General features: G+C 47.7%; 5 protein-coding genes across 5 annotated transcripts; 2 read left to right on the top strand and 3 right to left on the bottom strand.

Annotated features, from left to right (window-relative positions):
• Positions 1-121: 121 nt before the first annotated feature.
• BHQ10_001887 (uncharacterized protein) lies at positions 122-2,095 on the top strand (the record flags this gene model as incomplete). Its single annotated transcript, XM_040873972.1, has 6 exons — positions 122-155; positions 206-235; positions 292-770; positions 817-1,197; positions 1,248-1,850; positions 1,901-2,095. 6 exons carry the CDS (start codon positions 122-124, stop codon positions 2,093-2,095), a joined length of 1,722 nt encoding a protein of 573 aa, XP_040730392.1.
• A 2,308-nt stretch (positions 2,096-4,403) lies between these two features.
• Positions 4,404-4,976, bottom strand: BHQ10_001886 (uncharacterized protein; the record flags this gene model as incomplete). Its single annotated transcript, XM_040873971.1, has 1 exon — positions 4,404-4,976. The coding sequence occupies one exon, from the start codon at positions 4,974-4,976 to the stop codon at positions 4,404-4,406; it is 573 nt and encodes a 190-aa protein (XP_040730391.1).
• A 1,554-nt stretch (positions 4,977-6,530) lies between these two features.
• Positions 6,531-9,596, bottom strand: BHQ10_001885 (uncharacterized protein; the record flags this gene model as incomplete). The annotated part of the gene is made up of 1 exon (XM_040873970.1): positions 6,531-9,596. The coding sequence occupies one exon, from the start codon at positions 9,594-9,596 to the stop codon at positions 6,531-6,533; it is 3,066 nt and encodes a 1,021-aa protein (XP_040730390.1).
• Positions 9,597-11,954: 2,358 nt separating this feature from the next.
• Positions 11,955-12,305, bottom strand: BHQ10_001884 (uncharacterized protein; the record flags this gene model as incomplete). Its single annotated transcript, XM_040873969.1, has 1 exon — positions 11,955-12,305. One exon carries the CDS (start codon positions 12,303-12,305, stop codon positions 11,955-11,957), a length of 351 nt encoding a protein of 116 aa, XP_040730389.1.
• A 1,585-nt stretch (positions 12,306-13,890) lies between these two features.
• Positions 13,891-14,517, top strand: BHQ10_001883 (uncharacterized protein; the record flags this gene model as incomplete). Its single annotated transcript, XM_040873968.1, has 1 exon — positions 13,891-14,517. The coding sequence occupies one exon, from the start codon at positions 13,891-13,893 to the stop codon at positions 14,515-14,517; it is 627 nt and encodes a 208-aa protein (XP_040730388.1).
• Positions 14,518-14,823: the final 306 nt, after the last annotated feature.

Raw genomic sequence — 14,823 nt, 5'->3', positions numbered from 1 at the left:
AGCGGCCGCCATCTCCACACAGCCCCGACTTCCGTCATCTCCCCTCATACTCATAAACTCCCATTGCCAGGTGCTCATTATTTGACTCAGGTGTTTAAGACAATCGCGATTTGACTTAAGCATGGATTTGGACGGCGGCGAATCACCCTGGGGTGGTAGGTAATTTCCCGTTATGCATAAGCCGTTGAGCTGATAGTGGTGCCAGACGAACCCTCGACCTCGACCAGACCAAACGGTAGGTGTTGCTCTCGGACAGAATAACGGCGTTACATGCTAACAAGTGATTGATAGAGAGCTCAACAACCCCTTCTACAACCACACAAACGACGACACACGAACCCTCAGCCGTTCCTCAATCGCCCGCTCGCCGTGGACCCAGAACAGCGCGAAAAGTCAGCGCGCAGGTCACCAAATTGGAAGCTGTCGACGACACCTCCGATCCTCTGGGACCGCTAGGAGAATCAACTATAATAGAGGAGGCGCCTACACCACCACTCAAAGAAGCAGTAGGCGTACGAGTTGCGCAGCCAGCTTATTCGGCGGCGCAATCATCGGCCGGGGCACCCGTCGACCGCAGCGAGGAACAGCAACGAACCGTCAATCCACCACCGGTGCAGTTCCCGGGTGCTGAGGCGACGCAGAAGAGACAGACTCAGCCTAGTATAAGTATTGAACAAGCTGCCAAGCCGACGTTCAACATTACGGTGGGCGATCCTCACAAGGTTGGCGATTTGACTAGCAGTCATATCGTATATCAGATTCGTACCAAGGTAAGTTCAACAAAGTCTCACATCTAGCTAAGCTAATCGCGTATAGACAACGTCAAAAGCATACCGTCGGCCAGAATTCGAAGTCAGTCGCCGCTACAGAGACTTTCTGTGGATTTACAACCAGCTACACAACAACAACCCCGGTGTCGTTGTTCCCCCGCCACCAGAGAAACAAGCCGTTGGCCGTTTCGATACCAACTTTGTAGAATCCCGAAGAGCTGCTTTGGAGCGCATGGTTAATAAGATTGCAGCGCATCCGATCCTTCAACATGATGCAGATCTCAAGATATTCTTGGAAAGCGAGACCTTTGGAGCGGACGTGAAGAATAAAGAGAACCGTGAGCCTGATCTGGGTCAGAGCAAGGGCATGTTTAGTTCTTTGGGTATCTCCGTTGGTGGAGGTGGCAAGTTCATTGAGCATGATGATGTGAGTACCTTTTCATCTCTTACGAGGCCAGCTGAGCTGACATAAACTAGTGGTTCCATGATCGCAAAGTCTACCTCGATGCTCTGGAGAATCAGCTCAAAGCATTGATGAAAGGCATCGACACTGTTGTTGCTCAGCGGAAAGGTCTCGCCGAGGCTGCTGGTGACTTTTCGGCTTCTCTCCATGCTTTAGCGGCAGTTGAGCTTTCCCCGGTTCTTTCAGGTCCGCTAGAAGGTCTATCAGAGCTCCAGCTACGGATACGTGAACTTTATGAGCGACAGGCCCAGCAAGATGTGCTTACGTTAGGAATTACGATTGACGAGTATATCCGACTTATTGGTAGTATCAAGACCGCTTTCTCTCAGCGACAAAAGTCATTTCACAGCTGGCATGCGGCAGAAGCAGAGCTCCAAAAGAGAAGACACACGCAAGAGAAGTTGCTTCGACAAGGAAAATCGCAACAAGATCGTATCAACCAGATCAACGCTGATGTGGCTGATGCAGAGCGAAAGGTCCATCAGAGTCGGTTATTGTTTGAGGATATGGGCCGATTGATGAGGAATGAACTAGAGAGGTTCGAGAAGGAGAAGGTCGAGGATTTCAAGTCGGGTGTAGAGACTTTCTTGGAGGGAGCTGTTGAGGCTCAGAAAGAGGTACATCAATCATATACACGTTTTGCAGATTCATTGCTTACTATTTCTAGCTCATTGAACTATGGGAGAGCTTCTTGCTGCAACTCGATGCTGGAGAAGAAGGGAACCCATTGTATCCACCTCAGCCGGAGAATCATGAAGAAGAACCAGCAGCAGTCGAGTCTAACAATGAATCTGCAACCGATGCTGAAGAGGAGAGGGCTGCTGCTGTTGCTGCCGCTGTGGCAGCAGAGGAAACACATTAGATGGAGATTTCGACACTTCTGTACCGAGTATACCATTATTGCTATGAGATTTTTTTCGTTCTTTGTAAATGAATGGACCCTTTATGAGTCTAGCTGTATTTCTGATGGGTCATCCATAACGAGTGAACCCTACATTCTGCAATCAGCTGTTGACAGTCACGTCATATCAAACAGCAACATTAACGGCAATCACCGATGTTCACTATACTCTTTGTAGAATGTCTGGCGGTACCCAAAACAGTCATCCTGATGGAAAAAGCCGTAAACAAGGAAACAGGGACTCGAAACAGCAGGGTATAAATAGAAAAGGATGTCTATATATATTGTGAATTCTTTACCTTCTCTCACGCCTCTTTGCACACTGATACCTCTCTACAAAGATTGACAAGCCAACAAAAACCTCACGCAGCCATACGGTCTGACGATCTCTCCTTTCAAACTACAACAACACCAGACTCTTGTGAACAAAGCGCAATGTTCCCACCCCGTCTTCAATCCCGATCCCGACCTCAATGCATCGAGTTCAGCCTGTGTGAGATTCTGCGGAATCTGGTGCAGCTCCTTTTGACTCCTTTCTTGGTCCTTTTTGCAATGTTATGCTTTTCGTATCTCGCAGGGTACGTTATGTTCAGGCTTTGTCGGGCCTTACATGGCAAGAAACGTACGTCTGAGGAAATCGATGAGCAGTCTAAAAAAGATTATCCGAAGATCGCAACCGGCCTTGAGCAGCAGGGTAGAAAACAGGGTGGTAGTCAGCGAATCAAGAGTCAGGTGGTTCAGGGTCAACTTTCTCACGATGTTCGGCCTTCGCTCAAGAGGAGAAGGACTGATTGATGATGGAAAGCAGACTGCATTATTCGGGACTAGGGCACCTCAAACACCAGACTCAGTGAACAATTCACAGCAACGACTGCCAGCTCTTGGAGAATGATCTTGGAAACTTGAAGCAGATTGGAATGGATATTCCGGGGCTGGATGGGGCTTTTTCAAATACCTGTATCTTGCACGCAAGACTATGACATTGATTCTTTGCTTATCTCGGTAGATTAATGGATACCACTCTCTTCCTTACTCTAGATTCATAAGCATGCTTCTACCTTCGAAGCCATTCACATGTAACATGGTTGATACTGCCTCACTCTCAACCCTTCAGCTTGGTCAAGCTACTACTGTCTCATGTATGCTAGCATGGAGGGAGGTGAAAGAAGCTGTATGATATTGACATGTAAGAGAGCACTTTGTTATATCTTCACTACTCGGCCTATTGAATCTGCTCAACCTCAACCAGCGCAATTCACACCCGCAGCTACACAACCTGAGCCGGAAGTACGAAGACGTCGCAGTGCTCCTGCGAAACGGGCTATGAGACCAATCCTGAATTCTATTTGTGGCCGAGACGGGATTACGATGATGATGTTTACGAATAGATCATATTTACATGAAAAATAGCAATTTCGGCGGCAACTACCCGTGGTTTCCAGATTTCCAGGTACTCTCGAAATGAACAGGGAAGCCCAGGATGACTGTACCAAAAGCAGCAGGTTTTGATGGAGAAGGACGTCAAAAGGGAAACACATAGAGCGGCCAGTAATCATATATAGATGGGGAGAGTATGTCCGCTACATGTATCATTCAACTCTTACTCCCTCACACAGTTCTATCATACGAAAACCTAACTCAACACGGGAAACTCCAATCTTGAGATATTAACCCCATCAAACCTATACAAATAAACAAAATGGCAGAAGGCGAACCATTCACAAACTTCGCCAAAATCGCATTCGGAGTGCTATGTTTCATATGGCTCCTGGCAACCATCTTCTGCACACCCTTTGGACGATGGCTTCGGCGCGCGAACCCTAGGGCTCGACGACCATTCCATTATAATCCTACAGGGGGTGCAGGCGATGATCAGGAGGCACATAAATTGGATGAATTTGATGGTGGTAGCGGCGGGCGTAACCGCGGACGGACTAGGAGGGTCGTTGATGTTAATGCTTTAAACAATTGGCGACATGAAGGTGTCTCTGGCTTCGGGTCGAGTACGACTGCCGAGTATGAGTTTGAGTTTTGATTGAGTCAAGTTCTGAATACATAAAACCAGTTGGATTAGCAGTTGGATTAGTTTGGTGTAGAAAAGGGAACACAAGAAAATAGAATCGGATATTGGTTCTAATATACATCGAAAACTTAAAGTACAAAATAAGAAAGAAAAGAAATCATGAATGCCGGACAGAAGTTGCTGTATCTGACGGATTGTTCGGTATATCCTTGGATGCATGTAGTCTAGTCAATCAGACCAAGAACCCTATTTCTTCTTCCCATTATTCTCCTGCCCAAACGAACTAATCAGATCCAACAAGCTATCCTCCTCCTCTTGGAGATCTGCCTCCTCCTGTGCTAGTGCCTTCTCAGCTGCAGCATCAATCGCCGCGTCCTGCGCTTGTTTCATATCGACGTTCTGGCCCTTCGCTGTAGGTGGTCCTCCAGAAACGGCAGCAGCAGCCTCCTCTGCAGCGGTGCCCGCGGCATCAAAACTCCTTCCGAATTTCGCACGGAAAGCGGCCAAGCGACCCGCCTCGTCGTCCTCCACGGTTAGCAGTTTCTTGCTTGTCGGATTCCAAAGTAGGGAGTTGCGTGTGTCACGCGTTGAGCGATAAACGGGCGTGGGCGAGGTGGTGCGGTGCAGGAATGTGCTTCCGTCCGAGAGGGCGATGAGTTGCGTGAATGTGTAGGGTCGTTTGGGGCGGCGGAGGAGACTTGCGTGTCGGCATTGGGTGCAGATGTATGTTGATGGAGATGTTGTGGATGTAGATTTGAGGAGGGTCTTGGAGGGGCCGGTGCCGGTTGTAGCACGGCGGAAGGAGGTGTTGAGCGACATGGCTTTGATCGTATGTATGCCGAGTCAATTGCACACCGTTGTTGACACTGACAAAGTCGCAGAGTCGTTGTTGCGGAAGTCCGACAAAACTTGCGGAGGTCGAGATAATTTAAGGTTTATATTATGTAAGCGCCCTCTAACCAAAACAGGCTTAAATCAACTTTAACTTGATCGATAGATTTTCGGTCATCATGAAGATATATACAACAGATATCAGCATTGAACTCGTTAGAACACGATATGATGACTTCAGCGACCTTCTAGACGCCGCGTGTACTATTATTTTCGAAGTGGCTTTTGTGCGCCCACAACACAGAGCAAGATGAAGCTACTGATATCGCCGCAGCTTTCCGTGCGACGAGCAGCGCAAAGACGAATATTATATGAACTCAGCAGTAAGTACTAGCTTCGTGCTGGCACTCCAGACTGATTACTGATTTCGAGATATGATAGATTCACAACCCATATATCAACAACTAACGACATCAATATGTCGATATCGACGCTTCTCATCGACACCCTCTAAATACAACCAAACACCAGAATCACAAGAACAAAACGACTCCTCCCTATCCCACAAAATCCGCCTCCTCATGCGCCGCATTCCTCACCCTGTCGCAATCGTGACTGCCTCCTCTTCTTCCCCACCATCATCCAAACCGATACCCAGAGGAATGACCGTCTCCTCCTTCAATACCGTCACCCTCCACCCATCACCAATAATAACATTCAACGTACGCCAACCCTCTGAGACTCTTGCAGCACTACAATCCTCTAGACGGTTTCTGGTACATATACTCTCTCCAACAGCGTCAATGGCAAGGCTAGCGCGGAATTTTTCGCGCGGAAATGAGAATGTCGAACTAGATCGGTTTGAATTTACAGATCATGAGACTGAGACTGAGAATCAGTCCATGTTGTTACCGCGGCTTAGTCGACAGCGAAATAATCACAGCGTCGACGAGAATACCAAAGAAAAAGAAGGAGGAGATTTCACGTTTATTCTAGAATGCGACTATCTGCCCGACAAATCGGTGCAGGTATACGATCATATGATTGTGCTAGGCAATGTGCGCAGGATCATAGCGCCTGGTGGCACAAATGCTATAAATGAAGAAGGAAGGCGACATGTGAAAGAGGATTTCTGTTTGATGTATGCTGATACCCGGTTTTGGGGAATGGGCGAGGAGACGTCGTGACACGCCCGGAGACACAACGGAAGGTTTGAATGAATGTATAAATAGTGTACAATATTTAGATATCCAGATACGAGTATAATAGAAGCATGAATAGGCAGGTTCTTTTGATTGAAGCTCCGAGGCTGTCACTGAGCTGATCTATCTATCTAGTCAAAAAGTACATACATATGTGGATTCATCCAGGAATTTGTCAATGTGGATGAACCACGATTCGAAATAGTACTGACCGACCAGCTGGAAGGACGAAAAGTTCATTCCGCAAGACCATCGCACTAAGCACAGAGAAGATAAGAAGATTGGATTATCCAGAACGAAAACCAAAGCATGGACGACCGCTGCCGCGCGCGTAATGACATTACAATCCTTCTGCCCGCGTAGACCGAGGAGAACCGCTCCCACTGCCACTTCCGCTGTTACCACTGCTGCCTCCACTACCACGACTTCCGGCTCGGGTGAACGGACTGCCGACAGGACCATAAGTCGGGCTGGTTTGGCCTTTACCATCGGATCCAGAACTGAGGCGATCAACCGGATCAAGTAGGTAGCGGTTGATGTCGATATCAAGATCAGCGTACAAGCTGCTACGTGCTGAGCGGTTGGAAGACGACCGATCTCGATAAGCAAAATCGCGTCCTCCAAAATAGTTGTTCACGTTCACACGGGGGGAGGCTTGGTATCCGGTCGGCTGTTGAAGGGTAGCTTGCAACGGACTGGCAGTTTGAGAGGTCGAGCCAGCAAGAAACGAGGAAGACGTCTGCGGGCTAGATCTAAGCGCAGAGAAGCTCGCGCCCAAGATTGACCGACTGTTGGCAGGCGTGATGGTCAAGTTGTTATAAGCAGGGCCATTGTCGAGCTCGTCCTCTTCGTCCTCTTCTCCTTCCTCTGGCAAATGACGAGTTCCAGGGAGTATCCCCTCAGGAGTCAGAGGCCCAGTCTCAAAAAGCATCTGTTGCTGTTGTTGCTGTATGGCTTGCTCGATGCCGGACGCTTGTTGCCACAACTGATTTGTGCGCAGTTGATAGTCTTGAACGGCCCGGGTGATGCTTGCTAGCTGCTCATTAAAATTGGCTTCGATCTTGGCTTGTTCTTGCTCCCGAGCAAACTGCTCCGCAGCTCGTCGTTCTCGTTCGTTCAGACCTTGAGCATTGGCAGAGATGATTCTCTCATACTGTTCATTAAGCCGGGTCTTACGACTTTGCAGTCGGTCACGCTTTTGAACAGAAGAGGCGAGATCTGACTCAAGATTAGCGAGGTCGCGGGAGACGGATGTACGGGCGTTCAATAGTTCCTCTTTGGCGGATTTTAGTCGTTCCATTTCCTGATCGAACTCGGCCTTTTGCTTCTGCCACTCTTCAAGCTCCTCCTCGGGTATCTTGTCCAAGCTGCCGAGTTGCGATTCAAGAGCGGCCGTGGCTTCCTCGGTCTGGCGAATATTTCGTTCTAGTTGTAATGATCGTTGTTTTTGTTTGTTTTCGTCACTTCCACTGCTTAGTCGATGGGTGTAATTGTCTACTTCCTTTTTGATGCGAGATATGGCAATCTTGTGGTCACCTTTGGCCTTTTTCAAACGAGAGCGCTTTTCGTTCAGCTTTGCTTCCGCGTTAGCAATCGAATTCCTCAGCGTTGTGGTCGGTGAGGAAGGCCGATGGAAAGGGCGAGGCGGAGTTGGCATCATGGAAATTGTACTCTGATCTGTGTCCGGTGCTGCGGGTGTCTTGACGCTCAGAGAACAGATTTCTTCCTCTGTGTCGTTGCGAACAAAGGAGCATGTGTAAGCACAATTTGGAGCCAGTCCAGAAATCTCACCCCTCCACTGAACAGCGCTGGTGCCCTTGGGTCCATCGGTGACTTTGCACATATTGGTCGTAGCCCATAACGCTCCGTTGACACAGACGTAGAATGGTTCCACTTCGTTACTTTCCAGCTGTGCATCGTCGCATCTAGTCGAACTCGAATTGTCTTCCGCTGTGGCCAAGTCGCCAGCAGCAAATTTGATAGTCGAACTGTCCACGCTTGTAATCCAAACCAAACCGTCGTCAAGTGTGATACCCTGTAGGTCATCCTCGGTCATCGGAAGGCCGCGGGTAGTTTTCGAAACAGCTCTGGAATGCTCATATTCTCTCATAACGGTAACTTTGGTGCTTGCAAGTGCAGCCCAAAACGGCTGTCTACTTCGAACCTGATTTGCCTGTCTTCTTCGTTTTTTGGCGCTTTGAAGTCGTTCTCTGCTTTCTTTTAACGCAGACGGACCGGATATCGAGCCATCAACGCCGTAAGACGTCATGCTTGCCGTAGACTCAAATGCAGAATCAATCTGAGCCTGAGAACCAGCGGAGGCCTCGGCGTCGATACGTTTTCCGGAACGAGACGGCTGAGGCGTTCGATTTCGAGCCATCGACCGTCTGGCCATGGCAGTACCTGCCTGTGCTAAAATATGAATAGCAAGAAGACTTCTCAGCCAACTTGGAGATGTTTGTGGCTCCGTTCTTCGAAATTCTTGGGGAATCAAATGTGACCAGCGCGATAAAATATCCGGGTTTATAAGTTGGGCGGAGGATAAATGGCCGATGACAAAGTCCTGTATGCCTTTACTTCTGACGATATGCAAAAGTAATACTATACCGACACAGAACGCATTGACACCGCCATTTTTACCTGAACCGCCGCCTCCGAGGGTAATGGCAACCTGTACATGAGCCAAATCCAAGGCAAAGTTCTGTGCCCAAGTCCACATAAACAGACCCCAAAGTAAAAGACAAAATCCATCCATGGCAATCATGGTTCCAAACGAAGGCGTACCGGCGGGKCCYTGGAAAAWATCGAAATTCGAGGTAAACGAGCCATGTCCACCGCCCGGGGGCATAAATGTCAAGGAGGCAAACAGAAACTGAACCAAAGTGAGGACAATCGGAGGAAGCTGTAGAAGGAAAATCAGGATGGCGATAGTATCGTACAGAGGGCATGACCGGAGGATTGTCGACGCCAAGAGAAAAGGATTTACACTCGATGAATTGTTGCGTTTGGATGCTGATGCCGGTTTAGAAGAAGCCGATCCGCAATCCGCCGAGGCAGTACCGTTGGAGTGTCCGTACGCCATATCGCCATTCGTTTTGTGGTCAGTACCGTTGGTATAAACGTTGTCGGCACCGTCTGCCTTGAGTCCATCGGTCGCTGCAGCGTCTGCCCTTGAGGTTGTCACGACCGACGAATCGCTAGACGAACGAAGCTCGAGATGGTGGGCGGAGTGCGCAGTGCTGCTGCCGCTAGCATTGCCGTTCAGATGGCTCGATGACTTTTGCTTGTTTAAACGCTTTCCATTGACGGGGTGCCCATTTTCATTCCGACCGTTGCCATTGACACTGCTGGTATTATTGTTGCTGTTGTTGTGMCCTCTTCGAGCCGCAGCGGCTGAGCGTGGCATGGACGAGCGAACGGCGTCAGAGCCCAGCACCGAGTCAGCTTGGCGAGCGAGCAGCCAAGGACTAGGGACCAGGCAGTGTAGGCTAAAGGGTGGAGGAGGGTAAATTAGTCGGTCGCACGGGATGCGAGTATATACTGAAAGGTGAGGATAATATGTATTGTGAGATTCCTCAACGAGGATGGTGGTGGTGGGAAAGAGGGTATGGATAGAGAGAGGTGGAAGTGAGAGGAAGGAAATTAATTTAGGCTAGAGCAGAAGGGCAGAAGGGATGGTCGGAAGGCGACACGGCGGAAAAACGGATCTGCCAAGACCCAGCAAGTATTGAGCAGTGAGTATTACTGTTAGTCTTAGCATTAGCAATAGATGATGATTGGCAGTACGCAGTACATTCAACGAATCTAATGAATTACATAGTATTACCAGGTCGAGTACGTACAGTCTACATTGTACTATGTACAGCAAGAAGAGTTCGTGAGGTGGTGCAATCCGATTGGCATTGTATTCTTAGTCTGCAGCGAAGGACGAAGTTTTCGGCTGGGCTGGATGTGGCTGATCAGACTGAGTCACTGGAATGTATGCTTACAAACCGATAACCACAAATACTAGCGCTCTGTAAATTACCCGAAGGGGACACCCAGCTGTAAGCACTTGGCCCGAAGAAGTAAAGCGCCTTCCCTAACAAGGCGTCAGTCGAGAAAATTAGGTTGGCTGATGCAGCGCGCTAGATCGCATTGGGGGGCAACTGTCGATCGTCATGCAGGCTGCCCAATCAGAAGCCCAGTGCGCCAGCGTTTGATTTTTATTTTCCAATTTTCTGCACCTTTCCAAACAAGCCTCGATCCGAATCCGCGGAACATCTGCATTCGTATTTTTCTATGTACTGGTACAGATACATCGGTACATAGGTGGCGCAGATATATATACTTTTTATGTAGATATACTTCTTCAAACTCATGTAGCACAGCATTCCTCAGTCCAGGATGTAGGTAATCCTGGCTGCGCTTGGCACATTCTCATGCAGTACACTAGTGATCATCAAACGTTGACAGGCGGTCAGTTTGATATCATAGGTAGTACCTATGCTACTACTAGCATAACGTGCTATTCACTTGCCTACAGAGTATGAGGAATTGATCTACTCTGCATCCGATAATCATACAATACTCCACAGTCCCCCACAAAGAGACTGGATCAACACACGGAGGAGGGACAGCTGTCTCGCAGTGGTCTGTCCATTCATGATTTCATGTAGGACAAGACGTTTCGTTCGCTGGAGTATTCAGAACGATCGTGTTTCACCAATAGGTCTTCAAACTTCAAAGAGACGATTGCCCAACAATAGGCAAAAGACAACGACTTCGTCATAAGCTGTCTTACATCGATTGAAATGAACACAATGACTCTATGCCATCGGCTCATCAATATACTTCATGTACACCAACGCGGTGCAACAGACCATAATCTTCCCGCGGTAGTTGACGAAATACCATTACTAACCATACCGTTCGTCTAGACTTGCCGAAAGCGACAAAAAGCAACATTTAATTCGCCAATCACAACGGTCGGATTATTCTCCGTACAACTATTTAAAAAGACCAAAAAAAATTGCATACTCATACTCATATTCAACATTTGATGATATCCTCGTAATAAGATCAGTCAGACAAACAGCCAATATCATCCGATGATCCAATCTCAGACGTGGTCAAAGCAAACATACGTAACAGCAACTATCGCAATTTGCTTAGGGCTCAGTCGAAGGATTAAGCGACAAGAGGGGTAATAAACATGATCGTCCTTGCATGATGTTAGAACACCGCAACAAGGAAAATCTGCAAAAAAAGAACGCAAAACTTTATGCGTTTTGCGTTCATATTTACAGAGTACGGACCGCAAATACGCAGCGATACGCACTATGTATTTGAACCTCTGTTTGACTTTGGCCTGATACGGACACAGGCCGTAGATCATCGGCGTTTGGTTGGCTGATCATGGAGAATATTCGACCCAATTATAAATCAGGCTTCACTTATCTACACCATCTGGCATATTAAGCCATGTAGAAATAATTGCGTCAGCTTTAGTATTTCGTACTTCGTACGTACTCCATACTCCGTCTTCGTTTGGGAGGACAGTGGTAGTGCCGGCCTAAGGGGTAGTTGCAGATTCGTTCCTCATGTGATTGTCATCATACGAGCTTAGCTTCGGTTCTTAGGGTGCAGGTGAAACGTTTCACCTAGATGATCCAATCGTTGCCATCATGTGATATTGGCATGACGGCCAATCATACGCGACTTTGTATATATACAGGTATCGAATCTATCGGTATGTACTTGCGACCATATATATATATGTACTCTATCCAGCAGACCCCATATCTTCAACGGCATCCGGATTATCCCAACTCTCCAACTCCAACCTGCGCACCTCATTCTCGATATTCGCAACTTGCTGCTGCCATTGCTTTTTACTCTCTTCTTGCAGCGCCCATGTCTCTTGGAACTGTCGCAGAATGAATTCCGGCGGAGTATTCGTTTTGCGAAGTTGTGTGTAGTCGTATAGGTAATTCTGCTCGATGACTCGTGCGGCTGGACGCTGTTTGTATTCCGACAGGATCAAAGCTTCTTGCTGGAAGTATGATTTGTTCAGAGTATCGGAGGGATTTTGGGTGAGTCGGTGGTAGACGGTGATTTTGTCGGGCCATGTCATGGGCTAGATCGGGGTTTCGTTAGCGCACCGTCATTATCCCGTTGCAGCAAAGGGAACGGACAAATTTATAATCTATCTTGATACTTTGCAATATCAAGCCGATTCCTTTATTTCCGACCGTGTTTAGCCATTCCATTTGATGCGCGGGATCGATGTTCGTTGCGTAGTTGTGCATCAAGTTGACTCGTGCTGTTTCAGCGTATCGTACATATGCTACATTATTAATGTGACCCTAAGAGACTATAATCAATCGAAAAAGGACATCACCATCAATACGCCCCATTCATGCAATGGTTTCTTACCATGGAGTCCTGTTTCAAGACAAACATCAGTCACTGCCACAGGATTGAAATCTCAAGCAAGGAAAAATTACCATATCCCCCCACACAACATCCCGTTGAAAAAGCGCTCGTCTCGTTGCATGCGTCAAAAACCCGTCACTCCCAGCAATCAATTCTCTCCAATCCCTCGCCAAGCGTTGTAATATCCTGCCTGCCTCGTCCACCTGCGCCGGCTTCAAGCCGAACATGAGACATTTTCCGATCCGTCGTTTGGTGTCCGTTAGCCATCGCGGGTCTATCGTGTGTGGTTTCGCTTTGGTCACGACTGTAGAGTATGGTTTGTGGTGCGGTGGTGTTGATCGGGAAGGCGGCGAGTGAGGAGAGGTGCACCTCCAGCTGGCCGCGGAGAAGAGACGCACATTGCGCGGTGAGGATCCCAATGTCAGTAAGTGACTCAATTGGTACCTTTTGAGCCCATGAGTAGCAGACATTGTTTTCTGTAGTGCTCAACGGCAAACGTAGCGAATGACGGTGCAGACATGAAGATGTCCGCCGGAGGTTGAATGTAGCTTGGAATTACGTGATTCCCTAGGCGCTTTCCCCGCAGCCAAATTGCGGAGGCACGTCTTGGTTGTTGGACCAGTGATTCCTATGCCCCGAAAATATCCAGCAGCAACATGGAAGCTTTTCACGAGTAACTTTACAAATATCATGACCTGAGAGCAAGTATGTTGTTCTCTCTACCATAGTTATGTATTGTTACTTTTCCTTTCAAAATTCCTCGATTATTTGGTTCAAACAGGAACCATCATCCCTTTGTGGATTAGCGTCGTGCCAAAGGGGATTAGCGTAATATATCTAGCCCTAACTTGCTACATGCGCTGGTCGACGACCTTCTATGAATTGACTTTTGCCGATTGTGCATGATAGTTTAGAAGACAATCTAGGTCAAAGAGATAGATTTCATAGCCGATATAGAGATTTGAATACCTAGAACATGTACGAAGAAGGCAACCCTTCAAGGCTATAAATGCCTACGGCTGCCTGAGTTTCCGGCAATTGCCTTCCTAGGCATGTACTCTTCTGCCTGAGGTCTTGTCTATTTATTGACAGACTCCCTCTACTACCAATCCACAGAGTCCTATATCTTTCCTTCCTCAATTGATCCATACAAGCTGTCGCTTCCTTCATATTAAATACACAGCCGCACATTCAACACACGTTTTTCTCCTGACATCATCTTCTTGCATCAATTCTAATATCCCACCGCCGCGCATCAATCAATTGATAAAAACATTTCCAAAATGGAGCTCACAACGGAAGAGATTGTAGCCGTGACCATACTTGGTTTCTTCTATGTTATACTCTTGGGCCGTTACGCTCTACGGTTTCTCAAGTGGTGCAACAGAGAAAAGAAAACCACAGCCACAGACCTCGAGGCTCAGAATGGCACTGGAACTACCGACAATACTGCGATAAAAGAGCAGTTATCGGTGTTTTTGAGGGAGGAGGCTACAGATATTGAGGCTCAAATTAAAATTACTCCTACTCCTCCTACTACGAAAGGATCATCATCGCGGTCAGACGCCCAACCGTCGTCGAGCTCGTCGATACAGAAGCCGAAACCGAGTAATAGTGCTATGAAAAATTCATCATTGCCATTGGAACAGTCGCCCAAAGGGAAGGGCAAAGGAATCGAGACTCAAAACGAGACTACTACCAGGACTACGAAAGAGCCATCATCCCCAATGGATCATTCGTTGTCGTCGTCAAAATCATTGTTATGGTCGCCACCGCTGAGGGAAGCAGCAGAAATCGAGACTCAAAACAGAATTATTACCAGTACTGCAAACAAATCATCATCGCCATCGAAACAGTTGTCGTCGAGCGACGTGGTGCAAATACCTAAATCATGTGCCATTCGAACTTAAGATAGATCCGCATGCCATTGGTATCAGACCACGGGCCCGTCTCTTTTATCCTGGATGGATGCGTGCGTATTCGGATTGATGTCTCTACGGAGGAGTATACAATGCGTCGACTCGAACACTCAGCGATACGCTTCCATAATGGAACTCTCTCCACATATTGATATCACTCGTCGTGTCCGAATCCAAAAAGGAAGAAATGAAAGCAATGAAGGCAAACATGATGGGGAAATGGACACGATTACTATACATTCTACGTCAAAATCCACACTAGCAATTGAAGACTATGTACGTTTTAATGTTATTCAC

The sequence above is a fragment of the Talaromyces amestolkiae genome (assembly GCF_001896365.1).
Source record: "Talaromyces amestolkiae strain CIB chromosome Unknown scaffold2.1, whole genome shotgun sequence".
Classification (NCBI taxonomy): domain Eukaryota; kingdom Fungi; phylum Ascomycota; class Eurotiomycetes; order Eurotiales; family Trichocomaceae; genus Talaromyces; species Talaromyces amestolkiae.
Note: the sequence above shows the minus strand (reverse complement) of the source record. Positions and strands in the feature narration are given on the sequence as shown.